This window comes from Rhinoraja longicauda, chromosome 6, assembly GCF_053455715.1.
Source record: "Rhinoraja longicauda isolate Sanriku21f chromosome 6, sRhiLon1.1, whole genome shotgun sequence".
Lineage (NCBI taxonomy): Eukaryota > Metazoa > Chordata > Chondrichthyes > Rajiformes > Arhynchobatidae > Rhinoraja > Rhinoraja longicauda.
The window spans coordinates 14155927-14183295 of record NC_135958.1 but is presented as its reverse complement, the minus strand read 5'-3'; the positions used below and the strand labels follow the sequence as shown (position 1 = coordinate 14183295).

The following is a 27369-nucleotide window of genomic DNA, read 5'->3' as shown; positions in this document are numbered from 1 at the left end:
AGTCACATCTGTGGAGTCATTTAAGTTCCTTGGAACCATCATCTCCAGGGACCTTAAATGGAGGGCCACCATTGACTCCACAATCAAAAAGCCCCAACAGAAGATGTACTTCCTGCAGCAACTGAAGAAACACAATCTGCCACAGGCATTGATGGTCCAATTCTACACTGCTATCCTCACCTTCTCTATCATGGTCTGGTTTGGCTCAGCCACCAAGCACGACATAAGGAGGCTACAACGGATCGTTCACACAGCTGAGAAGGTTGTTGGCTGCAACCTTCCCCCCATTGACGAACTGTACACTGCAAGGGCCAGGAAGCGAGCGGGCAAGATCATCTCTTACCCCTCTCACCCTGGCCACAAACTCTTCGAAGTGCTTCCCTCTGGAAGGCGACTCTGGACTGTCAAAGCAGCCACAGCCAGACATAAAAACAGCTTTTTTCCACGAGTGATAGTTCTACTCAATAACCAAAGTCTGTAGTCTCTTTTTTGCTCTGGTTTATTTTCACCCACATGTTTCGACCGTAATGTTGTATCCTTATTGTTTTGATGTGGTTATGCGTTATTCTTAATTGCTAACTGTACGTTTGTGTTGTCATTTGTGAGCGGAGCACCAAGTCGCATTCCTTGTATATGCATACCTGGCCAATAAACTTATTCATTCAATTCTGGGTTGCAGCTGGAGGTTGGAGCCAGTGAGTTCAAGTATAGCCTTTCCCTTTCGTTGAATGTTTTCAAGGCTGGAAAATTCCACCCTTTGAAGTATAGGATGAAAACAAAGCTGAAAATTAGTGGCTGAGATCCCCATTAAAAGTTGTTAAGTTCATGTTCATAAGTTATAGGAGCAGAATTAGGCATTCAACCCATCGTCTACTCCGCCATTCAACCATGGCTGATCTATATTTTGCTATCAACCCCATTCTCCAGCCTTCTACCCATTACCCCTGACACCTGGACAAATCAAGAATTTGCCAATCTCCGCCTTAAAAATATCCATTAACTTGGCCACAGCTGTCTGTGGCAATGAATTCCACAGATCCATCCTCTAAAGAAATTCCTCCTTATCTCCTTTCCAAAGGTATGTCCTTTTATTCTGACGCTATGGCCTCTGGTCTTAGACTCTCCCACTAGTGAAAACATCCTCTCCACATTCACTCTATCCAGGCTTTTTCTATCCAGGTTAAGCATTTTCATCATCTTTAAACAGGCATTGTATTCAGAGTGTATCTCCACAATGGAGCCTTCAACTTACTTTGTCTTCCAATTTCATACCTTAATATATTCAGCTGTCCATCCTCATTACGTCCTCCATTTGTTCTAACTCGTAACATCTAACAATTCTTTCCATACTCCACTGAGCAGTTCTGCATATACATTAGTGGTGTTTGTTAACCTAGCAAAATGTTAAGCAGAGTTTGGCAACAAGTTACCATCAAAGTTCTAACAAATCTTAAATTGCTATGCCCCAATTTAATTTGACCTTACCCAGAACCTTTCTCAGCCACAGAGACTGAACAGAGTAGATCAAACCTGGTGCACTCAAGTTTCACTGTCGTCCTGTTGAGATTCACTGTCTGTAAAACATGTTATCACCTTCCCCACAGACATCAGTGGACCATTGCGGGCTCCACCATTCCTTGATCATTGTTGCTTTTTGCATATCTTTCATTCATTTGTTCTGTGTACCTTCCATATCTATTGTTTCCCTTTTGTTCCATGTACCTTCTATATCTCTTGTTTCTCTCAGTCCGAAGTTGGGTCTTGACCTGAAACATCACCTATTCCTTTTCTCCAGAGATGCTGCCTGACCCGCTGAGTTACTCCAGAGATTCTCTGCTGGTTGTGGCCTGAGAATCGGGCTGATTTAAGAGACAGATTCTGATCTGATTTAAGATGTAGATGCAGGTTCTGGGTGGCCAAGTGGTGTAGCTGGTAGAGCTGCTGGCTCACAGCACCAGAGCCCGGGTTCGATCTTGACGTTGGATGCTGTCTGTGCTGACTTTGCACATTCTCTCTATGACCTTCCTGCAGGTGCTCTGGTTTCAACCCATATCCCAAAAAGGTGCAGGTTTGTGGGTTAATTAGCCTCTGTAAATTGTCCCCACTGTGTAGGGAGTGAATGCGAAAGTGGGATACCATAGAACTAGTGCAAACAGCGATCGATAGTCAGTGTGGACAATGAGCTGATGGGCCTATTCCATGCTGTATCTTTCAATTCAATTCAATTTAAGTAGAAGCCAGGTGTTTTTTAACTATGTCAGAAAAACATTCCAGAGACATTCCAGGACAGTAAATTAACATCTGTATACAAACCTACAAAAACTGGGGTACAGTAGCTGCCCATGGAAGACAACGGGTCAGGTAGCTTCAGTAGAGAAAGAGTGAGAAAGAGACAGTGTTACCTTTTCAGGGCAATGGCCTTGGAAGAGAACTGGGAAAGGATAGAGATCAAACAAGAGAAAGGAATAATAAAGGCAAGAGCAAAAGAGAAGGGCTGTAATAGAATATATTTTATTTAAGATATTTGCTGTCCGAGCGAGGCTAAAGAATTTTTGATTTTTCTGTTTTGATTTCAGCTTGCTCCATCACAGATCTTAAAACTTGCTTTATCTCAAACCTTTCATGGTTCTGATGAAGATTATATATCTGAAACATTCACTCCATTAACTCTGCCTCGCTGCCTCTCTCTCTCACTGCCTCTCTCTCCCCCCACAGATGCTGCCTGACCTGCTGACAGTTTCCCACACTTTCTGCTTTTATTAACAATGTCTACACACTGGCAGAAGTTTCATTTCTCTCTGATGTCTTTCATTCAGATGGTTTCCGGAAGGTGGTGAATATTGAACAAAGCGGGTTGGTGAAGCCGGAACGGGATGACACAGAATTCCAGCACCTGTATTTCCTCCGGGGCCAGGAGCACCTGTTGGAGCACATCAAGAGAAAGGTGCGGACTTCAAGCTGTCCTCTAACAAACTGTGAATGCCCTTGGCTGTGAGTTAAATCAACATCAGCATCATGGGAGAGTGGCACAGAGGCGTAGCTAGTAGAGCTGCTATCTCACTGTTCTACTGAACCGAGTTTAATCACAACCTCTATTGCTGTCTGTTCTCGTGCATTTCCACGGGGTCCTTGGGTTTGCTTCTGCATTCAAAGACAAGAAGGTCAGTAGATTAATTGGCCGCAGTAAATTGACCTCAGATTATCGAGAAAATTACTGGAAAAGGGATTTCTCTGTTAGCTGGCTTAGACTAGGTGGACAGTAACGACCTTCATTATCAAGGGAATATTGAATATGGACTTGCACTGTAATGGGGGGTGTATACATGGAGAGATCTTCAAAATGACAGGTGTAACAAGAACTGGGGTGTGAGCTAAAGCTGAAGGGATGAAATAGTTTGTGCATTTTCTACTTTATAGAAGTCCACAGAAGAAGATTCATGATAATCTAGCACCCACAGGTCTCCTTACCCCTGAACTATAAGGTTGGCGGGCAAAGCCAATAAAATGTGTACACCAGATTCACGTTTGAGTGTGGCCTTGATGTTGGGAGACCGGATATATAATGGGGCAAGACATGCCTTTAAGCTTACACCATACCTATCTGAGAATGTTAGATGCAGTTGGGAATGTAGATTAAGAATTTCCCCATTGATACAATGCAGGTGGCAATCAGCAATCTTGCATTTAGTTGAGTCAATGTTGAGATAAACAGGTTGAATTAAATTCATTTAGCTTAAACATTTACTAAGCAGTCTCCAAGTGCCCTGCAGAATCCAAAGCAGTCAGACAAAGGAGACTGTTGTGCCCAGAATTAAAAGATGTTTGAATACATTGCAGCAAATCATCACCATTACTCCAGAGTATCACAAAATGCTGGAGTGACTCAGCGGGTCAGGCAGCATCTCTGGAGAGAAGGAATGGGTGACGTTTCGGGTCGAGATCCTTCTTGGTTGAAGAAGGGTCTTGACCCGAAACGTCACCCATTCCTTCTCTCCAGAGATTCAAGATTCAAGATAACTTTATTTGTCATCCAAAAAACAAGTTTTTTGGACAAAATTCAGTCACCCGCAGTCCAACAATAAAAGCATTAAAATAGGCAGATTACACAATAAAGCATTAAAATAGGCAAATTACACAACCCCAAAAACACACAAGTGTGTGAGGTGCTGCATTTTGGTAGGACAAATCAAAATAGGACGTACAGGGTAAATGGTAGGGAATTGAGGAATGCAGTGGAACAGAGGGATCTGGGAATAACTGTGCATTGTTCCCTGAAGGTGGAATCTCATGTGGATAGGGTGGTGAAGAAGGCGTTTGGTATGCTTGCCTTTATAAATCAGAGCATCGAGTATAGAAGTTGGGATGTAATGTTAAAATTGTACAGGGCATTGGTGAGGCCGAATCTGGAGTATGGTGTGCAGTTCTGGTCGCCAAATTATAGGAAGGATGTCGACAAAATGGAGAGGGTACAGAGGAGATTTACTAGAATGTTGCCTGGGTTTCAGCACTTAGGCTACAGAGAGAGGTTGAACAGGTTGGGTCTTTATTCTTTGGAGCGTAGAAGGTTGAGGGGGGACTTGATAGAGGTTTTTAAAATTTTGAGAGGGACGGACAGAGTTGACGTGGGTAGGCTTTTCCCTTTGAGAGTGGGGAAGATTCCAACAAGGGGACATAGCTTCAGAATTGAGGGACAAAGGTTTAGGGGTAACATGAGGGGGAACTTCTTTACTCAGAGGGTGGTGGCTGTATGGAATGGGCTTCCGGTGGAAGTGGTGGAGGCTGGCTCGATTTTATTATTTAAGAGTAATTTGGATAGGTATATGGATAGGAGGGGATTAGAGGGTTATGGTCTGAGTGCAGGTAGATGAGACTAGGTCAGGGAGAATGGTCGGCGTGGACTGGTAGGGCCGGACAGGCCTGTTTCCATGCTGTAGTTGTTATATGTTATATGTTATATGTTATCCATCACAGTGAGTCTCCTCCAGTCCTCTCCTCACTGATGGAAGGCCACAATGTCTTTTCCCTTCCCCTGCCGTCTTCTCCCGCGGTCAGGTTGTTGTGGTTGCAGGCCGCGCCGGACGGTCCTGATGCTGCCTGACCTGCTGAGTTACTCCAGTATTTTGTGATACCATCGATTTGTACCAGCATCTGCAGTTATTTTCCTATACTATTACTCCAGAGACAAGTGACCTTCAAAGATAATTTATGGCTGTGTTGATTTGTGTCAGGTTCTTCAATTCAAGAATCAGTGCAAAATTATCAGATTCCTTATCAACTTTCTTTCTCAGTGGGGATGTCGGATATTTGCTTTTTCTGATTACACTGGATTGCTTACTGGATTCCAGAAGCAAACAAACAATATTACGCTCATTGAGTCATAATGTCGTACAGCACAGCAATAGGCCCATCAGTGCACTGTCCACGTCAGCCATCACTCCTCTGTCTTTATGATCCCATTTCCCAGCACTCAGTCCAAAACCTTCTAAGCAACGGCAATTCAATTACTCATGTAAGTAATTAATAGTTGTGAGAGCGAGCCTGCCTCCACAAATCCATAAGGTAGAGCGTTCCAGAGAGTCCCCAAAAAAAATCCGTCCTCAAATCCTCACCAAATCTTCTTCCCCTACATCAAATCTATGGTCTCTGATTATAGGTACCCCTGCTCAGCAGAAAAGCTCACTACCAACCCTTCCAATGTCCCTCAAACTTTTGTATACTCAAAGAGATGCTGTCTGACCCGATGAGTTACTCCAGCTTTTTGTGTCTATCTTCGGTTTCAAGGTTTGCTTACTATCACATGTACCAATTAAGGTACAGTGAAATTCAGATTGCCATACAGTCATACCAATAAAGAGCAACAAGACACCCAAATAAATTTTTAACATGAACATCCACCACAGCGACTCCCCCACATTCCTCACTGTGATGGAAAGCAAAAAAGTCCAATCTACAGCTTCTGCAGTTCCCTCTTACACATCTCTTTCTACCAATGCTGCTGCCTTCAGCAATCTTTGGACGTACACCAAGATCATTTTGTTCACCTATTGTGTCTTTAACTCATAATATATGGATCTTAATCTTAAATTCTCCGAACAGCAGAAAAAAGTTATTTCTCTAACCTATCAATGAGACTTTGAAAGGTTCAATCAGATCGCCTGTTCACCATCTGAATCGCAGGGAATACAACAAATTTAGGATCAATTCTCTGGAATTGAGACAAACTGTGTAATGTCGTCTGGTGGTTGAAGCCTTGGAGTCCAAGTGTCACACTGGTAAATCTGCACTGCACTCCCTCTAAGACCAGTTATGTCCTCTTTCTATGTGCTGTCCAATATTCTAACTCCTGGTCGTTTCCAATGCAGATTTATATTTGTGTGACATTGCAGCCATCCTCCTTCATTTCATTCCTACAGGTAAAAAGGGCAGTGTTGGATTTGATTCTTTTTGTATTTTCTCACCTTATTTAAGACTCATGAATCCCACTACATTTCTTTCTACCTCCGCAACTGCCAAACCTTTGCTGTTTACTGTTCTATACCTTTTAAGTTGTGAATGGCTTCACAATTGTCTGTTTTGAAACCCATTTGCTACAATGTTAAGCATTGACGTAATCTATTACTAACTCTTTATAATTTATATCTTCTGACAGCCATTCTTGCAATGCCATTCATCTCTGTGTAATGTGTGTGCCTTTTTATCCCATCATCTAAGCTATTTCTCAATTCAATGAATAGTTGTTGCCCAACACTGTGTGAAATGTGAAACTTCAGAAGGCACATCCTGCCAAATTAGAGTACTTATCCATTATTCTTACTCTTTGTTTCCTGCAGCTCAATTAGATCAATAATTTGTCTTCAGTTTCCTGAATTCTAACTTTTTAATACTCTTTCATGAGACACCTTATTAAATATTTTCTGAGTGCCCATGTAATCAACATCCACAACAGCCCTTTCTCCACTGAATACATTGGCCTCCTCTACATATATTTTAATCATATCTGATTTCAATCATACTATTCAGACTATATCTGCAGACTATATCTGCACTTTGTGATGGATCTTTAAACTGCCATTTAATGGTCCAATGGTGGTTTATTTGTCACATGTGTAACTGCACAGTGAAATTCCTTTTGCATATTTACACATGTGGGCGCCACCATGTTTTGGTGCCATTTCCAAAGTCCAGTCCACCCGAGCGCTCGGTTTACTGGAGTGGCTCCCGATCCAGCTAAGCCCCAGGCTCCTGCAGGGCTTTCCTACCTCGCCTTCGACCGGATCGGCACGCGAACCTACGGTGTTCAGTCACTCTGTCCTTAATTATACACCCCGATAATCTCAAAGCAGAAATCGAATCTATTATTTTGTAGAAACAAAGAACTGCAGATACTAGTCTATACAAAAAAGGACACAAAGTCCTGGTGTAACTCAGCGGATCAGACAGCATCTCTGGAGAACATGGATAGGTGTCGTTGAGTTACTCCGCACTTTGTGTCCTTTTGTTTAACCTATTATTTTGTGGTTTCCCTCGCTTAATGTACTTAAATGAGCAAGTGGTGAGTGCAGTTATCTAATCTAAATGACCAGTTGCTGAATTGGAGGAACTTTTGAATTTTATAGTCTTCATTATACCTAGGGGTAGGAACCATCTGGTTCTGGGATGTGTTTTTGTTTAAAGCCTTTATTTTCTTCATTATTTGTGTTTGTGGTTTTCATGAGTTGCTCTCCCTGAGTTTCCTTTGGATATCTGACATGCCGTCCTCATTCTGCACTGTAAATATTTATACAAGGGAATTATCCCGCATATCCTCTTATTTTCATATGCAAGATCTCCATGTGTTTTCAAGGGGCCTACATTATTTCCTAAAGCCTTTTCCAACACAGTTAATTAGTTGCTTTGATCTTTGATCTTGCAAATTATTTTTCATACTCCCTCTTTATACCTCTTATCATCAGTGTTGTCCCTATTTTAAATCTCACCCGTGCAAAGCTCTTTGTTAGTTTTTGCCTTTATTGTTAAAATGTTCCCTGGTGCTTATCCTCACTACCTTTGAGTCACATGTGGCTGTTATTTTGCCATGTAGAGTTCTTGCCTTTGAGGGATTAAAACCAGTTCCGCACACCATTAAATTCTTCTTGGAACTCTAGATCTCTGTTGTTTTCCATATTGTAGATTCACCTTGGACATCTTTATTTCATAGCATGAAATTCAGCGTGCCTTCTCCGGGGGGGCTGCTCAATGAGAGCAGGCCCTTCAGGGGGTGCTGCTGAGTGGAATGGATGATTTATATTCCCTCAAAGGGCTTGATCTGCTCTCACAGATGGATATAAAAGATTCCACTGCATGTAAACTCTCCTTGTATCCCAGATAACAATATAACTCACAACTAACAGCAAACTGGGTGAAATAACCAATCATTCCATTTCTGCAATGTAATGGCGATGTCAAAATTCATTATTTGCTTTGCAAAGCATTTTGGGGGCTTCTAAATGCTTGAAATGTGTCATATATACGGCAATCGGTCCTTGTTTCTTTAACGGTACTCTAGGAATAGTCACCACCTGCTGCACAAGAGTAGAGGAAACAAACAAAACTGAAAGAAAGAGCCAGGGTGAAGCATTTAATTAATGGGGAAAAGGAATTGTGAAATAACGCGACCATACAGTCATTCAGTTGATGCCACTACAACTTAACAAATTTAAATAAAAATCTGAAATATGCTTTTTTTAATCTAAGTGCCGAAGAATTTCAAGGCAAGGTTTGGAAATTTGTTTAAAATTTGACAGGGATTTTTGCAAGTTGGACAGTGTTTCGCTACTGTTTATCGTCTGATTGCAGTGAGCTCTTGTGAACCAATATTTAACTTCAAAATCTTTTTTCTCTTCACTCCAGGTGTCAGTTGTAAAGAGTGAAGAGACCAAAATGCGTCAGGAGGATGTCAGCAAACTGCTGTATGACATGCAGTTGATGCGAGGCCACCAAGAGAGCATGGACTGTCGGCTGAAGGACATGAAACAGTCAGTACTTGGCGTGGGGCTCCGCAATGAACCTCAGTGGGATAATGCGACACATCTTGGTGAAGTCCCTCTTATGACAGACTGGGTGATTTGAATCCATCGTCTCAATTGTAAACATGTACATGAAATGGATCAGGCCAATCCCGATCCCAAATATGTCTGATTCAAAAAATGAAAGTATCCAGATTATACCAATATTTATCACTAAACTGGAAAGTGAATCAAAGTATTCATTGGGGGAAATGATGCCACTAGTGAATTGATAATAGCTTTTAATGGCAATTGTGAACTACTGTAATAGGACTGTATGAGAATTGGTTCCTTTGGACCATATATTACATGTTAAGGGGAAGCCTGGTATGAATACCATGTACCTGTGGGTGTACAAAGTGAAAGAATTTAAATTATACAGTTCTTATATTTCAACATAGGAAATATTATTTTGCAATGATCCTAGAAACGGTCAGATTGGAAATGAACTGAAGCTGAGCGCAGCCTGGGACCCAGTAATTAGATGTTAATGGCTATCCAATGGTAGGGCCCAGAGTATCAGTTGTTATGCTAAATGGAGATGCGAGCTTTTATCCTGGGTTGGGGTAAGACTCTCTTTATCTTGGATTGGGGTAAGACTTTCTTTAATGCTCTGTTTTTCTTCAGTCAGAATGAAGTTCTGTGGCGAGAGGTTGTGTCCCTTCGACAGAAGCATAGTCAGCAGCAGAAAGTAATCAACAAGGTGAGACCTGAAAGGATGCGTCAATCCCCTTGGGTGTCTTTTGCCGGAGGCTGGGATAATTGGGAGGGGGAGGGGGGGGGCTCTCCTTGGTCCCTGGGAGGTCGACTGCAGAACCAGGCACCAGAGCTGCACAAAAGCAACCTCTCCCTCTGATATTTCCCTTGGCCCCAACAGAGCATTGCGACACACCTGCGGTTCAGTCCCATAACATGGATAGGACACGTTTGGAGGGATATGGACCAAATGCGGGGCAGGTAGGACTAGTGTAGCTGGGACATGTTGGCCGGTGTGGGCAAGTTGGGCCGAAAGGCCTGTTTCCACACTGTATCACTCTATGACTCTATTACAGGGCAAGGTGACGTGAAAAATGTAGAGCATGAAGTCTTGTAATATCCCAGTGCTTCAGCCAACGTATTGACAATGAATAAATGCTGGCCTCCAGATGTCTCCTTCAGTAATTAATTAAAAAGCTGAAGAGAGTGACAGCCCTCTTCCAAAACAGAATGCCAATGACTGGTATCTTCACTGTCAATTCAGCCTGATGACCACATAGTTGTACGTGAGTGAGGTTGCATTAAAGCTCGTAATTTTGTGTTATTGGAGTACAAATGCAAGAGATTATGTTCAACCCATAAAAAAACACCAGTGAGGCCACATTTGGAGTGTTGCATCCAATTCTGCTCTGCTCACTTTAAGATGGTTCTGAAGGTCTGTGAGAAAGGGCAGAAAAAGATTCAGCAGCAAAGTTGGGATTGGAGAAGCAGGTGTTGCTCTCCTTAAAGCAAAGGAAATAAAGAGAAGAATTGATAGAGGGCATAGGATCACGACTAGTGTTGATGACAAGAATAGATCTATCCCTTTCATGGATGGCTCTAGGGTCAGGAGGCACAGGTTGAAAGTTTTGAGGCAAAATCTACAAGGGGATTGTGAGGGGGAAAAAATGTTATGCTTCTGTTAGTTATGATTGCGGACATTATCTGTTAAGATGGTGGAAATAGGGTCAATCAAGGCTTTCAAGAGGAAAATGGAATGCGTTTGAGGGAAGATGTAAGTGGAGAAATGGGTTTGAATGGAATGCTTTGGAAGGCAGTATGGACTCAATAGTCCGAATGGCTTTTTTGTGTTTTTAGAAATGTGAAAATAATTTGCAAGGATTGGGGGAAATTAGCAAGCGGATGGAACTAACATGACTGCTGTAGTGAGAGCAGGCACAAACGTGGTGGGCCAAATGGCTTCTTTTTCTGCTCCACTTACTGTATGTTTCCAGCACAATGACCCTGCTTTTACGTGGAGAAGTTGCTATTATTTATTTTGTAACATCTTCAGTCACGCTTTAAACCGTTTGCTGAATAACTTGACTCCATTTGCTGAGAGTGCAGGCAGGTGCTTTATCTTGTTTCCAATTTATTAGTTGACCCAAGTGTTGTCAATTACAAATTCAAGCCAGGCTGGGTAGGTTCATCACACAGTCTCTACCAGGTAATGCAAGGCTGGCATTAATAGAAAAGTTGACAAGTTAGTCCTTTCCTTCCAAAGCACTGGTGTTCAGCTTCAGGTAGAGGGTTCAATAGTTATTTTATTATCACGTGTACCAAGGTACAGTGATATTATTTTTTTGCATGCAGATCAGCAAGATTATTGCCATACATAAGTACAATCCCCAATTAAGTACAGGATGCATAGAAACAGCCCACTAAGTTCATTTACAAGAGTCACCAGGTTTTGATGCCATAGATACCAGCAGGTTTGCCAGTCAATAAAACTGAGAAATGTGGCAGAGAGATCCGAAAGATTGAGGACCAAATGCAGGCAGGTAGGACGAGTGCAGATGGGACATGTTGGCCGGTGTGGGCATGTTGGGCCGAAGGGCCTGTTTCCATGCTATAAGACTTTATGACTAAAACAAGGGATTGTTTGAGGTGTGAATGTGCCGTGGCAGAGAAAATGTGTGAGGGTTAGTCAAGGCAGAGGCATATGGAGGAGCTGAATAGTGAGGTAACTGTTTGAGGCAGCCTGAGCTGGAACTAAATGCCTGCAGGGAGGTCATAAAGTCATAAGTCATAGGAGTAGAATTAGGCCATTCGGCCCATCAAGTTTACTCCGCCATTTAATCATGGCTGATCTGTCTCTCCCTCCTAACCCCACTTTCCTGTCTTCTCCCCATTACCCCTTGATACTAATCAATATTTGAGAACGTGCAGAATTGCCTTTGACGCTGACCCGATGATTAGCATGAGGTGGAGGGAATGTCAGTGAGTGGGCGGTCACATGCTGACTCACCCTGCTAACACCTGCCTTTGATCTCTGTTAACAGCTGATTCAGTTCCTGCTCAGCCAGCTCCAATCGAACCAGAGCAGCATTGGGCTGAAGAGAAAGCTGTAAGTACTGAGAGCACCAGAGTGTGACTGATTTCCATTCACTGGCCAGGCTCAACTCTGAATGGTCAGGTGACCTGTTACCATGTGAACAATGAATGAATAGGTTCAGAATGCTGAGCAAGATCTGATGACTCATTCATTCAGCCCTCTCTGCTGCGGTGAGCAGATATTAGACCATGCTACACAATAAACCTTGCCAACTCAGGCACTATTGTTCTAGGGACTTGGGCCCGAGGCTAAGAGAAATATTGTTTCCTCTCGGATTCTGCCTGGAGCAGAGAGGAAGAAGATGCTGATCACTTAAATTCACAACTTTCAAGTTGCAAGCTGATCACTTTCCTTCAGAAGTATGTTGGAAAGTTGATAAATGGGAAGACATAGGTCTTAAAATGCTTTGGGGCAGCACAGTGGCGAAGTGGAAGAACTGCTGCCTTACAGTGCCAGAGACCCGGGTACGATCCTGACTACGGATGAGTTTGTACATTCTCCCTGTGAGCACGTGGGTTTCTCCGGGTGCTCTGGTTTCCTCCCACATTCCAAAGAAGTACAGGTTTGTAGGTTAATTGGTCTCTGTAAATTGCCCCTAGTGTGTAGGATGGGAAAGTGGGATAACATAGAACTAGTGCACCGGTGATCAATAGTCAGCGTGGACTCGGTCGGCCGAAGGGCCTGTTTCCATGTTGTATTCCTAAACTACACTGATGCTGCCAGACCCGCTGAGTTACTCCGGCATTTTGTTCTATCTATCTTCGGTGGAAAGCAGTATATGCAGTTCCTTCCGACACAACTAAACTATGTGTTAGCCTGAAGTGCAATGTACTTGCACTCAATACAAACTAAACTTGCTGCCTTATCATGAACTAAACTTCAAATCCTGCAAATATCATCGCACATTTTGTTGGCAACAAACAATTGGAATTACCTTAAAATAATCTACAAAATATACTGCAAGGATTTTTCTCGCTCTCTATATTGATATCAGAACATTAATTGCATGTGATATACATGGAAATATGTGTTTATATAGTATTAAATTATTGCAAGCAACAAAAGGCACTGCATGATCTTTTCCATGCACTCTAATGTCCATTGTTTAAAGAATGGATGTCATATGGTCAAGCTTCATACTTGCTGATATTACTTAGATCAGATTATTTCTTGTAGCTTAACTCTCAGGTCTCCATTACATGCGTGTTTGCAGACACACATACATGTACAGCCAGGCACACCACACACTCTGCATGAACCTTGTGTTAAACATGGTCCCTTATCACAACCAGGAACCCAATTATTCCACACTCACCCAGAGTGTATCTCAAGTGAAGAATTTGCTGAATCAAAGCTTCCTGGACCCAGCCAGCAAGGGCTTAAGTTCAGTCTGTGTCTTGCCCACCAATATTGGGGCCAGAAAAAGACATAAAAGTGCTGAGAAAATCTTTTGACCCTTATCTGCTGCCACCTCTCAAAGCTCTCCAGCTTTTTTTTGATGTCCCTGAACATTCAAAATTCTTCAAAATTAAATGAACAATTAGATAGGTTAAGGATGATTCAAAATGTAAATTGAATTATACCAAAACAATTATCACATTTTAAAGTCAATACAACATTACTGAAAATGCAAGTAATTGAAATAAGATAAGTCTAACCTAGGGCAAGGCCTATAAGAAGATTCCCTAGATTAAGTGGTGGACAATTCTAGTTTAGTTGCTGGAATCCATTTAGCCAGGCAATTTTCCATAATGTCAGAACTTACTGGAATAGTTTGGCTAGAGAAGCAACCAGTTCTAGAGTACAGATGTTCACCACTGTAGTCAAGATATCCAGTCCCATAGTTCTTGCCCTGTATGTTGTTGTAGAGTCAGACATTCTGGCAGCAGGGAAATGGCCTATCAGCCCACCATGACCATGCCAGCCATCATGCATCCATCTGCACTAATCCCATTCTTCCTCTCGCATCACTTTCAACTACCCCACAATCCTTCAACTCCCCCATTTTCCTGCCGTCCACCTGCGCTGGGACTTTTTACAGTGGACCAATTTACATACCATCTAGGTCATCTTTGGCATTTGGGAGGAAACCAGGGCACCTGGAGGAAACCCAATGTGAACCTGCAAACTCCATACAGACAGCAATTGAGGTCAGGATTGAACCTGGAATTGCAAGTGGCAGTGCTCACCACAATGCCACATTGATGCCTCTGTTCTCAGCCATTTTCTGATAGCATATAAACTCAGTTGTGGGAAGCTCGGGAAGAAATTGCTGGGGCCCTGGCAGAGATATTTGTATCAATGTTAACCACGGCTGAGGTACCGGAAGATTGGAGGGTCGCTAATGTTAAGGGAAAGCAGGATCTACCTGCATTTGGAAAGGCAGGGACTGATTAGGGATAGTTAGCCTGGCTTTGTATGCAGGGAAAATGTGCCTTGCGAATATGAATGAATTTTTTGAAGAGGTCATCAAGAGAATTAATGAGCGCAGGGTGGTAGATATTGTCTACACGAACTTTGAAAAGGCTTTTGATTAGGTCTCACGTGGTAGGCTATAAGTACCAAGTTAGATTACATGGGATCCAGGGTGAGCTTGCTAATTGGATACCTAATTGGTTTGATGCAGGTGGAGAGTTGTTTTTCAGGTTGGAGGCAGGTAGGCAGCGGTGTGTGCAGGGATCGCTGGTGGGCCCACTGTTGTTAATCATTTATATTAGCGATTTGAAAGAGAATGTAGTTGGCACGGCAGCAAGTTTGCAGTTGACACCAATGTCATGGAACTATGCACCTAGGTCTCTGTTATACAACAGTCCCCAGGCCCCTACCATTTACTGCCCTGCCCTGGTTTGTCTTAATGAAGCACAACAACTTGTCTGTGTCTGAATTAAACTCCATCTGCCATTCCACAGCCCACCTTCCCAGTTCTAGATCCTATTGTAATCTGAAATCTCCCACGCAGAGTACATTGTATCTTTGTTACTTTCACTGCTTCTTCTGACTGGAGAAGTCATGATTTATAAGCTGAGGAAGATCAGTAGACAGTAGACAAGTTTGATGTAATGCCGTTAGGCTTTCTTGCAGTCAAGAGTTGAGGATTTCCATGGTCAGTCCTTTCCACCTGTGTATCAGTCTGACTTCCTCTAGTGGGCCTGCCTTACCAATGGAACTGGATGCTCATGGAGTGGGTGAAGCAGCATAGAGCTTTGGTTGTGGGGTACAATTCTGTGAATACAAGCTGTTGCTTGACTACTCTGTGGATTAACTCTCCAGTGTTGACACCAGCCAACAGATGCTTATGAGGACAACAATGCCAGGTCCACTGCCTTGGTCATTCTGGTTTAATTCATTTTGTGTATTATGCAAATTTCTTGATGCAATTTAACTAGCACTTCAAAGGGCTGTTAAGGGTCAACCTCTGGTTGTGAGTCTGGAGTCAGATGTAGACCAAACAAGTTTTAAGGAGAATTCCTACAAGAGAGACACAAAATGCTGGAGTAATTCAGTCTGAAGAAGGGTCTCGACCCAAAATGTCACCCATTCCTTCTCTCCAGAGATACTGCCTGTCCTGCTGAGTTTCTCCGGCATTTTGTGCCTATCTTCAATTTAAACCAGCATCTGCAGAAGGGTCTTGACCCGAAACATCACCCATTCCTTCTCTCCAGAGATGCTACCTGACCCGCTGAGTTACTCCAGCATTTTGTGTCTGCCTTCGATTTAAACCAGCATCTGCAGTCCTTTCCTACACATTCCTTCAAGAGGGTTTGCTCGTGAACCACACCTACACATTCACTTGCAACAGCAGTCCTATATTCCTTTGTTAACATAGAACATGGGAAATTTGAAGCTGTTTTTATTCTTTGACTCCATGTTTATTGAACACTTTGGAGTGTGACAATCCTGGTTTCTGCTCAACGTCACCCATGTTGAACACATGCCAAGCACAAAACATTCCTGACATATTTTAACGACAGGTTTCGTTCTGAGTGCTTGATATTGCAGCTATTGCCTCAACCTGTAACATCTTCTACTGACGTTGCCTTTCGTGTTATTTGTCATTGGCAAACAGTAACAAATGCTAAATTGAAAGAATATTCTGTGTGTTCCCTGTGCATCTCCCAAAGCAACAGACTCTATCTAAACTGCGTTCCACTGTGATGTTCTGAAGGATTTAATGCAATGCAAGTTCAGAATCCTGGGTTAAATCAATCTTGATCTTCACCTTGTAGACCTCTGATGTTGGACGACAACGGTTCTTCTCCTGTCACTAAATATGGTCGACATCTATCAATAGAACCTCTTCAGGATCCATATTTCATTCAGTCGGTATGTGACTTGTTTGCTGGCAATAGAACAGTTCTGTTATAATTAAGCAGTTAGACTCCGTGTGGTTGCCCCATTCAATACAGCTGAGGTCGGGTTAATAGTAAAATTCCATGAGAATGTTACCCTGTTATATTGCAGTATACATAGACACTTTTTTCTAATTCTGTTTTGCACCATTGCCTTGTTCTTTGCACAGATGTATTTATTTTACTGTCTTACAGAATTTGTGTAATTTATCTCTAATTTATGTTTCAATGGTTTCTGATTCTAAATGCCTGTGATGCTGCTGCTGCAAGATTTTCATTGTACCTTTACCTTACCAATGGTTCAATGGTACTTTATTGTCACATGCACCTAGGTATGGTGAAATATTTTGCATAAAATTCAGAACAAAACCGTACATGTGCATATGGCAGTAAATTCAACTTCACTTTTTGTTCAAGATAATCGGTGACTTCCGTATCAATGAGACATCTTTTATATTTCGCTCGTTGCCACTTCTTCTTGCTGGAGTTTGGGACAATGGGTACTCCTTTGTGGTACTTCACTCAGAGCCATTCTCCTTGTGCGATGGAGTGATTTAGTGAGCAATGGAGGCCTTTTTTTTCCTTGAGCTATTTAAGCCTCCTTGTAATGTTTACTTAATATGTCTGCATGCATTAACCAGCAGCTCTCAGTTCCCCTCTCTGAAATGAACAGAAATAATTTCAGATCCAGGTTAACTGTTAATGATGGTTTTACAAATGCTACTTCTGTTTTGTTGATAATGTAGTTAAATTGGTACATTTTCCAGCCGTCCACGGAAGCTGCCTTGTGCTCCAGTACGTACATCGACAGCCCAGTCCCTGGAGGGCCAATCATTTCCGATATCACAGAGCTCCCCCAGCCCAGCGCTGGCACCATTCAGCCTGCAGGGAAGGAGCAGAGGTGGGGCATTGGCTTTACGATTACGATTAAACTGCTTTGCACGCGCGGGGAAGGAAGGATGTTGCCCTCCTTTACACTAGTCGCTCTGTTGCTAAGTTTAATGGGGGTTAAACAGCAAAATGGGAAAAATGTGCACACACGGAAATTATTCTTGTCCAGCTCATTTCATGCTGCATTGAAAGGTAGCCCATTGTACTGCATCTAAATGTAAGTTTTCGTAAGAAAAGACATCCGCTTATTGGAACCGCTTGGCTTTTATTGTTATGAATAATCTGGTGTTGGTCAAAACACATGGTTCAGTGAAGGACAGACAAGGTCAGGGGAGCCATCTGTTAAATGTGATATCTAAAGCATGTCACAACCTCTCCTCTCAGTTGCATCATTGGAAGAATATAAATGCTATTTTACTGCCGTGATAAACTTTGCTTCTTCAATCTATGTCTGCACAAAATTACCTTTATCATTTTCCTATTTGGGGATATTTGCTGCTTTTAAATTGGTTGCTGGATTTCCTGCAGTATAACATTAGTCACACTTACAAAGTGGGCATTTGGCTGTAAAGAGGTGCTTGGGTCAGGAAAAGTGTGAAGCAAATGCACATCTTCCTTATTTTAAATAAAGTTAAATTTCAACATTACTGCAAGTGCAGGAAATTTGAATAACAGTGTTGATTAATTCTTTATGTTAGTAGCGTAATGTTCTACCTAGATCTATACCTGACTTCAGTTTTAATTTGGCTTCACTTTAAGAGAAAGCAACTGCTTCTGCATTAATGAGCTGCTTGCATTTGTGATTGAATACATACATATTTCTAAACCAGCTGGGAAAAGCTGAGCTGTTCAGCTAGAAAGAAGGCCAGGAATGAATTCATGTTCATGTACACAACCGATACTTTGCTATTCTATATAAGGTACCAGTTGCATAAGAAAGCTGAAGTTACATCCATCTCCTTTTGTCATTAGTCTTCCTATTTCATGTGCAGCTTAGAAAGTTACCTGAGAGTTTGTCTCGATTGTGAATCCTCCTCTTTGTGGAAATTCGAATTTGGGGTATTTCAAAATTGGATTCACTTAAGACTCTGAATTGACTGAAGCTGGTGAAAATGACGCTAATTCTATAAACAAGAATAAATGTTAAGGAACATAAATCACTCATTCCGATAGAGCGAAGATGGACACAAAAAGCTGGAGTTTGCTCCAGCATTTTGTGTTTATCTTCGATGTAAACCAGCCTCTGCATTCCCAGAGTCATTGATCCTGTTGTGTGGTGCATGCGTCTCCACGTTCTAAACTATGGTGACAATACGTTTCTCTGCAATTGCTTTAATAAGCGTGATGGTACAATCTAGATTCAAGAGAACCTCAGCTTTATTTATCAATTGTCTCCATATATATACAGGGGGAAGTGTCTGATGGCCATTAAGGAAGAGCCGGCGAGTCCAGGGATCGGAGTCCAGGTCCAAACAGACTCGATGGTTCCGGTGAATTCGTGCTCTGCGTGTCTGGAGCCTCCTGTACTACCGGTTTCTGTGGTCGAGTCTGTCCTAGAGGGCAGACCCAGCTGCAACACAATGCAGCATACGGATAGAAGGGGGCGGACAACGGCTGTAGAGAGGTGAGTCTTCACACAATGACGAGACTCCACACACAATGAGCAGAAAAACAGAGACACAAGGAACTGCGGATGCTGGAATCAAGAGCAAAACACAAAGTGCTGGAGTGACTCAGTGTGGCAGGCAGAATCTGTGAGGTGCTCATATTTCGCCTGGGCAGCTTGCAGCCCAGTGGTATGAACATTGACTTCTCCAACTTTAGATAGTTCCTCTGTCCCTCTCTTCCCCTCCCCCTTCCCAGATCTCCCTCTATCTTCCTGTCTCCACCTATATCCTTCCTTTGTCCCACCCCCCTGACATGTCTGAAGAAGGGTCTGGACCCGAAACGTCACCATTCCTTCTCTCCTGAGATGCTGCCTGACCTGCTGAGTTACTCCAGCTTTTTGTGAATAAGTTCTTTATTTAAATGACTTGTGTAATACTGAGTCCTAAATGCCAATGCCAGTTGTATACCAGGAAGCATCATCCATTGAAATGGTGGTTTTATTTTCAAAGTTACAGGGATAAAAGGGGAAAAAAGGAAAAGTTAAGATAAATAATATAAATATTTAATAGTGAAGCTGGATAAATGATTGGAGAAAAAAGGAGTGGACGAATATAGTGAAAGGATTGATGAAGTAGCTGGGAGCGAGTACGTGTGTGTGTGTGTGTGTGTGTGTGTGTGTGTGTGTGTGTGTGTGTGTTGCGAAACAAGACATTGGAGTGTTTGCCTGTGGGCATGCTTCAGTGATGTAAATTCTAAATCATTTCAGGCACCGTGTGAAATGGCAGTCACTGTTTGATATTTGATGTCCACAGCTATCCCTTTGTCACATGTTTTTTGGGTTTACAGGAGCGAGGCGTCTGACCACATGCAGAACATTGAGATGAACATGGATGGTTTACACTCACTACTTAGTGGCCAGCAGTACAGTCTGGAACATTCCACCATCATGCACGCAAGTTTTGGCCATGAGGTCTCTCTTGATAGTTTTTTAGTTTTAGAGATACAGTGCAGAAACAGGCCCTTCAGCCCACTGAGTCCATGCCGACCAGCGATCCCTGCTAATTAACACCATCCTACACACTGGGGACAATTTACACACATACACCAACCCAATTAATGTACATACCTATATGTCTTTGAAGTGTGGGAGGAAACGGAAGATCTCGGGGAAAACCCACGCGGTCACGGGAAGAACGAACAAACTCCATCCAGACAGCACCCATAGTTGGGATCGAACCTGGTCTAGGTCGGGGTCTCTGGCGCTGCAAGCACTGAAAGGCAGCAACTCTACCGCTGCGCCACCGTGCCTTAGGAATTGTAACTATGGTTGAAGCAGAGCTATAATTGCTTCAACATCTTAAAAGTTGACGAAGTAGTTATTAGACTGTAAATAGACACAAAGTGCTGGAGTAACTCAACAGGTCAGGCAGCATCTCTGGAGAATGGGGGATAGGTGACGTTTGGGGTTGGGACTCTTCTTCTTTACTCTGCTTTAACACCATCAATAATCTCATCAAAGGTTTTCATTCTTGTTTTGGATGGGGTCAGAAAACCAGCAACATTTGTACCAAAAGGAGTAACCTCAATGTTCAGGTGCTTTATTGGGGAATAGTGATCTCCCTCTGACACCGTATGCTGGTGACTGGTAGGGAGCCTAGTAAACTGGGAAAGAACTGCCCTTGGAAACAATCCTGTTAATGCCTGCTTTGTGATGGCATCAACCAAAGGCAGACCATGACTTTGGAATGAGACCCGCTCTGAAGAAGGGTCTCGACCCGAAATGTATCCCATTCCTTCAGCATCTCCAGAGATGCTGCCTGTCCCGCTGAGTTACTCCAGCATTTTGTGTCTATCTTCGGTGTAAAACAGCATCTGCAGTTCCTTCCGACACATTAAATGCAACTCTGTTGCTGGGCATCTCTGTTTATGCAATGTTTTAATCCCCTGGAACCCACCTATAATTGGATTCTGGATATCGATATCTGTAATGTGTGTTGCAAAAACACTTCTTTCCCCTCTTTTCCTGTTTTTTTAATTACGTGAGACACTGTCGATTACTGAAGATCTCCCTTCAACAATGGTTACTTTGCCTGTGGTGTTGTCATTTTTAAAAACTTGTTTTGCCCTTTATCTGGGAATGTAGAAAATAGTCAAATGGAACGAATTAGTAAAATGAATTCAACCTCATTTATTGTTATTCCTTTGTCCTGCAGATCTTTAATCCAAATCTTCCTCTGAATGAGCTGAACCTGTCTGATATGGAGGCCAACCTTGCAATGGTAAGGATAGAGGAAGAACAAATGAGTGCACATGATATAGAAATAGAGGATCTGATTAAAGGGAAGAAATTGGTTTGTAGACACAAAGTGCTGGAATAACTCAGCAGGTCAGGCAGCATCTCTGGAGAAAAAAAATAGGTAACGTTTCAGGTCGAGACTCTTCTTGAGTCTGAGTGGATCAAGCATCAACTGTGGAGGCAAAGAGATGGTAATTTCAGGTCGAGACCCTGCATCAGGGCGAGGAATGTAGAGGGAAGATAGATAGATAGATAGATAGATAGATAGATAGGTAGGAATTAGTCAGGAGTTGTCAAGACCGGAAGAGTGGGAGAAATAACAGTGGGAAAAGGACTCACAAAACTTCCATTTGTTTTAGTTGAAGAGATGGAATCTAGTACCATTTGGTGTAAGAAAATAACTGCAGATGCTGGTACAAATCGAAGGTATTTATTCACAAAATGCTGGAGTAACTCAATAGGTCAGGCAGCATCTCAGGAGAGAAGGAATGGGCGACGTTTTGGGTCGAGACCCTTCTTCAGACTGATGTCAGGGGGGCGGGACAAAGGAAGTACCATTTGGTGAAATACATAGGTCTACTTTTCCACTATTAGTTAGTGTATGAAATAGCTTCACGTAATCGACATTTACTTATTCAGAAATGCGAAGTGTCTCATTCTCATGACAATAGAAATGCTAAAATATCTCATTTAATAGAGCCATCGGATAATATGCGGTGCAGAAAGAAACATGTGCTGATTGAGTTCTTGCAAAAGCTGCCTGATTATTCCTCTTCACTGCAGGGTCTCCAAGCCTTCAACAAACTTTTCCCATTAAAATTATCTTTAAAAAGCGAGGCTATGAGATACATAAATTAACTTTGTGTCTTCCTCATTAAGTGTCTAATTTTCTGTTGTAGAGGTGAGGAATGCAATGTGAGGTCAGTCCAATAATAGCCTGATGTTGGAGTCTGTAATATTCATACATCCCAAGCATTTGTTCTCGTGTAATAGAGGTGGTCATTTGCTTAGTCATACAGTAAATAGTATGGTTATAAAACATTGCACCATTCCTTTATAACAATTAATAACCTTTATCTACATCCTAATTAAAAGATAGACACAGAATGTTGCAGTAACTCAGTGGGACGGGCAGCATCTCTGGAGAGAAGGAATGGGTGACATTTTGAGTCGAGACCCTTCTTCTGAAGAAATGAATTGGTAAAATGAATTCAACCTCATTTACTGAAGTTATCCCTTTGTCCTGCAGATCGTTAATCCAAATCTCCCTCTGAATGAGCTGAACCTGTCTGATCGGGAGGCATATCATCACAGGTTCTTGACACAAAATGTCACCCATTCCTTCTCTCCAGAGGTGCCGCCTGTCTTGCTGAGTTACTCCTGCATTTTGTGTCTATCTTTGGTGTAAACCAACATCTGCAGTTCTTTCCTAATTGTAAGATATGGTTTGTGGTTTCCCAGATACAGAAACTTATTGTGGATCCAGAACTGAGGCCAATTGAACCGTCCAACAAAGCCCTGAAATCTGGAGCAAACTCAGGTAAATCCATTACAACCTGTGGCAATAGTGCAATCATATATTTCAGATACAGCGCGGAAACAGGCCTTTTCGGCCCACCAAGTCCGCGCCGCCCAGCGATCCCCGCACATTAACACTATCCTACACACACTAGGGACAATTTTTTAAAAAACATTTACCCAGTCAATTAACCTACATACCTGTTCGTCTTTGGAGTGTGGGAGGAAACCGAACATCTCGGAGAAAACCCACGCAGGTCACGGGGAGAACGTACAAACTCCTTACAGTACAGCACCCGTCGTCAGGATCGAACCTGATGTAAAGCAGCAACTCTACCGTTGCGCCACCGTGCCATAATCTCCTTATTGATCTAATTGCTAATTGATCTAAGATTTCATTTGTTGATACCTGTGTCCAATTTGGCAGGTTTTACTGCACTTGATTGACAAAATACACTCGTGCAACACACTAAAACATAAGACTAAGGCAAAGATTTTCTGGCCCAAATTGCAAGTAACTACTTGGTCTTACGAGGTGCTTGTTGCTGTTGTGCAAGCAGGATTTGTCTCTATCTTTCTTTATTCTTTGGGTCAGCATCTGCCATGCGACTGTTTACAGTCACATTATTGCTCAAAGGATATTAATCCTGCGTGATAATAGATGTATATTTGCAAGAAATGGGGAACTGACTAGGTGTCTATTTATATTCTGGAGCATCTTGCTATGCTTTAAACAAGTCACAGATTTTCAAAGCAAAGTAGATCAGTCTGAAGAAGGGTCTCGACCCGGAAACGTCACCCATTCCTTCTCTCCCGAGATGCTGCCTGACCCGCTGAGTTACTCCAGAATTTTGTGAATCAATACCTTCAAAGTAAAGATATACTGGTGATGGATACATCTTGCAGGCGTGAACAAGAAATTGGTGAGAGGACAACTGGCAAGACAGAGAGCTGAAGCAGCAGTTTAACTTTAAAACTACTTCAGGTGTGCGTCGGACAGACTGATGGCGTATTTGTCCAAGCATGGATTTTATGTGACTGACTGTAAGCAGAATGTAATTCTGACAAAACTTGCCAAGGCCTGTACCTGAGTAGCTTAATCTCCACTGCCATTTTACCAAACCTCTGGCAATCTTGCACTTAGCTTCTAGCTGCCCCCACTTTCTGAGGCTTTGGGGATACTTGTGCTACTTTGTGTCGTATAAAAGCATTTATTAAAGCAAAAAAAATGCACGTCGTGCTGACCCCACTTGGCAGGCAATCAAAATATGTGCTGAAAAACCTTTAGATTGGGACGAGGCACGGTCCACTTTTCTCTGGTTCTGTCTGGCTGCTACTTCTTTTAACAAGGTCTGTAATCAAGGTGTGAACAGTAGCACAGTATTTCAATGCCGACACCTTCACACTGCGTCGCCCTCAAATGCATATTATTAGCAGCATCACGATACTTGCTCATTATACCAATTTCTTAAGCATGACATCAGCTCAAAATGTCACTGTCAGCCTTGTGTACCTGCCCCTGCATTCTACTAATTGAGGGTTCGAGGAATTTTACCAAAAATTAAGATTGGGAGTGTGGACATCACATGCTAAAAGCCTTTTAGGAGTATAAATTGGATCTGAGTTGATTGAAGCCAGTGTCTGCACTGTGAGCTCAAGTATCCTAGGGACCAAATCCCGAGGGCAGATGCTTTCCAGCTTATCTTCAGAAGTCCTTCATTGCTGAGAGATTAAAGGAAAAGATAAACATCTCGTAAAATAAATTGCATCTCAAAATAATGTAAAAGATATATCCCGTCATCAGAATAATGAATGTGTCATTCCCCTCATTTATCAAACAGCCCCTTTTGGGGATTATTGGATGGAATTTAAAAATGGATCTGCTAGACCCATTAGGGACCAAACCAATCATGGAGAGATATAGCATGGAAACAAGCCCTTAAGGCCACTGAGTCCACTCCAACCATCAAGCTCCTATTTCTTACACTAATCCTGTCCTACGCTTTGATCTTTCTACATTCCCATCAACTCTGCCCAGATTCTACTCATGAAGGGTGATTTACAGTGGCCAATCAACCAACCCGCATATATTGGAGATGGGGAAGGGAACCACAGTTGAAAACCATGCGGTCGGTCACAAGGCGAATGTGCAAACTCCATACACACTGTGCTCGAGGTCAGGATTAAACCTGGATTGTTGGAGCTAAGAGATAGTAGCTCTACTGATACTACTATATATACTATTATATTTGCTGCTAATAATATAAATCTCTCTACTCACTAAGCCAGCCAATTATGCCCATTGTTTCCATTTTTTAAAATACTAGTTTTATAATGGGGGTTTTACCAAATAATCCTTTTGTTATGAAGATAGACACAAAATGCTGGAGTAACTCAGCGGGTCAGGCAGCATCGCTGGAGAAAAGAAATAGGTGATGTTTCGGGTCGAGACCCTTCTTCAGACCCTTTTGTTACGTTGCCTGTGGATTAAACTGTTTGGAGGTGAAGGAAGGTGTAACATTTATCCTTATTCAGTTTCAATATATTTCCTTCCTCCTTCGTTGGACTGTTATCGGTTTTATGAAAGGCTCTTCAGAAATTACTAAGCTGGCTGGTGATGGATCCCCTGATCTCTTTCTAATTATTTCCAGGAAAGCCACACCTTCATCAAACTCCACAGCATTTCCTTCCAGAGCCCCATCTTCCAATCAATCAGGAACTCTCCAACCTAGACAACGACACAGCCCTCTTCGAGCTCACCGAGGAGACCGCTGCCTATTTCCCAGATACGGAGGTGGGACAGGAAGAATTCTGAGGCAAACCACCCAGGTTGTAGCACCTTGCGAGGCAGAGTCTCACGCCTTCGCGCCCACCGTGGTGTTTACACAAAACAGATCTTCCATCAGAAAACAAAAACCTTTCCGAACATCCAGAGAATTGTGGATCCCACCAATTTGCTGCCCCCAATGGCACTGGTGGAAGGAACTCACGTTCTTCTCGTCATCTTCCAACCTGCACCACCCGTTCCTCTTCACTCCACCCATCCCGTCACTTCCTCTTCATTTAGAAGAGATGATTTCTTGCTGGAAATTGTAGATGACACTTGGGGTGGGGCAGAGAGGCAGAATCTACGCAGTGCATCAAGTATCTTCACAGGGAATGATACTGGATTGTACGTAAATGAGCTTGTGGTGGTTCTGTGCAATAGAGCAGAGATCTCGTCCACAACCACTTTTTGCCTTGTGTGTTACCTAATCTTTTCAAATTATGTTTCAGAATTCTTGTTTGTGTGTTACACATCTACGGACAAAGATTGGTAATAATTTCTGTATTTATATATTGCAGCACAATATTAATCAGATTTTGTTTTCATTCTATATACTTGCAATGGTTAAAAGTGCAAAGCTTGGAAGGTTTGCTTTGATGTATTGATATTCCATTTGGATTATTTTTGACCGGGCTATTGTGATAAATCTTTACACATTCAATAAAAAAGTTGCAGAAGCTATTTTTTTACTGCGTCCCCTCTTGCACGGAAATCTAAGTACACTTAGCTTAAAACCGGTTAAGGATTTCTTCTATCAAATCTTATTTAAACTTCGCTCTATGTACCTACTTTCCATTCTCATTTCAAAGGGCCTTTTCTATAAGTCTGTTTGCAATTTCCACCGCCATTGTCTTGCACATGAGAACTAAAATGGCACTGCTCATGGGAAAGTAGTGGAGACAAGTTCGACAAGTTGGGTGGAAGGGCATGTACCCACATGCTCTATGACTCTGACATTAAGGGACCTAAAAGTAGATAAATCCCCTGGGGCTGATAAGCCTGTGGCCCAGAGATCAAGGATGCTTGCAGAGGCAGTTTGAATGTTGGCCTTCATTGCCAAGCCATGTCAAATTTATTGTCATATGCACAAGTACAGTGAGGTATAGATGAAAATCTTGCTTCCAGCAGCATCACAGGCACATTGACTCAGATACCACACAAAACATAAATTATACATAGATTATAAAAGACAGTGAAAAGAAAAATACTATGAATGCAAATCAAGTCATCAGTGCTAAAACCCAATTAGGAAATAAGTCGATAGTAATGCAGGAGATAGTTCATCGTGTTTATTGTAAAGGAATTGTAGAGGACTTAGCTGAGACCTCATCTGGACCACTTAGACCTTGGTTGCTGTTGCTAACTTTATTCATTGGCTCTGCAGAAGAGCTCGTTCATTGAGTGGCATGCATCATTTAAATCTTTCCTGCATTCCTAAGAGCCCTGCCAGCACCGACTAAAGGGGAGCTCATTCTGACATGGGACTCATCAGAACATTGTCTCACTATATGGGAGAGGGCAGTCCCTGCATTACCTGGCTGGAGATGCCAGCAGGGGGAGGGAAGAGAGAGTTCTGGTGAACAGTGTCGGGAGTTAAACTCCGAGAAACTGCAAAAAGCTTGCACAAGAGGCTAAAGCAACAGCATCTGCAAATACCTCAACGTCTGCAACACCAGTCCCGGGCATTGATCGCTCCACACCCTCGGCGGGACATGGAGAACATTCATATTCTCTGTCAGACCCAGCAGTACTGCACAGTGGCAAGG

General features: G+C 42.5%; 1 protein-coding gene across 1 annotated transcript in view; it reads left to right on the top strand.

The window, feature by feature from the left end:
* Positions 1 to 26133, top strand: part of hsf4 (heat shock transcription factor 4) — a 52553-nt gene extending 26420 nt beyond the window's left edge. The window contains exons 3-13 of the mRNA XM_078401674.1: positions 2817 to 2944; positions 8890 to 9014; positions 9672 to 9747; positions 12062 to 12126; positions 16341 to 16437; positions 17231 to 17364; positions 18763 to 18978; positions 19809 to 19932; positions 21176 to 21241; positions 22720 to 22798; positions 25428 to 26133. Of these exons, the coding sequence (XP_078257800.1) occupies positions 2817 to 2944; positions 8890 to 9014; positions 9672 to 9747; positions 12062 to 12126; positions 16341 to 16437; positions 17231 to 17364; positions 18763 to 18978; positions 19809 to 19932; positions 21176 to 21241; positions 22720 to 22798; positions 25428 to 25591 (1274 nt within the window). The 3' untranslated portion in view covers positions 25592 to 26133. The remainder of the gene's footprint in view (positions 1 to 2816; positions 2945 to 8889; positions 9015 to 9671; positions 9748 to 12061; positions 12127 to 16340; positions 16438 to 17230; positions 17365 to 18762; positions 18979 to 19808; positions 19933 to 21175; positions 21242 to 22719; positions 22799 to 25427) is intronic.
* Positions 26134 to 27369: the final 1236 nt, after the last annotated feature.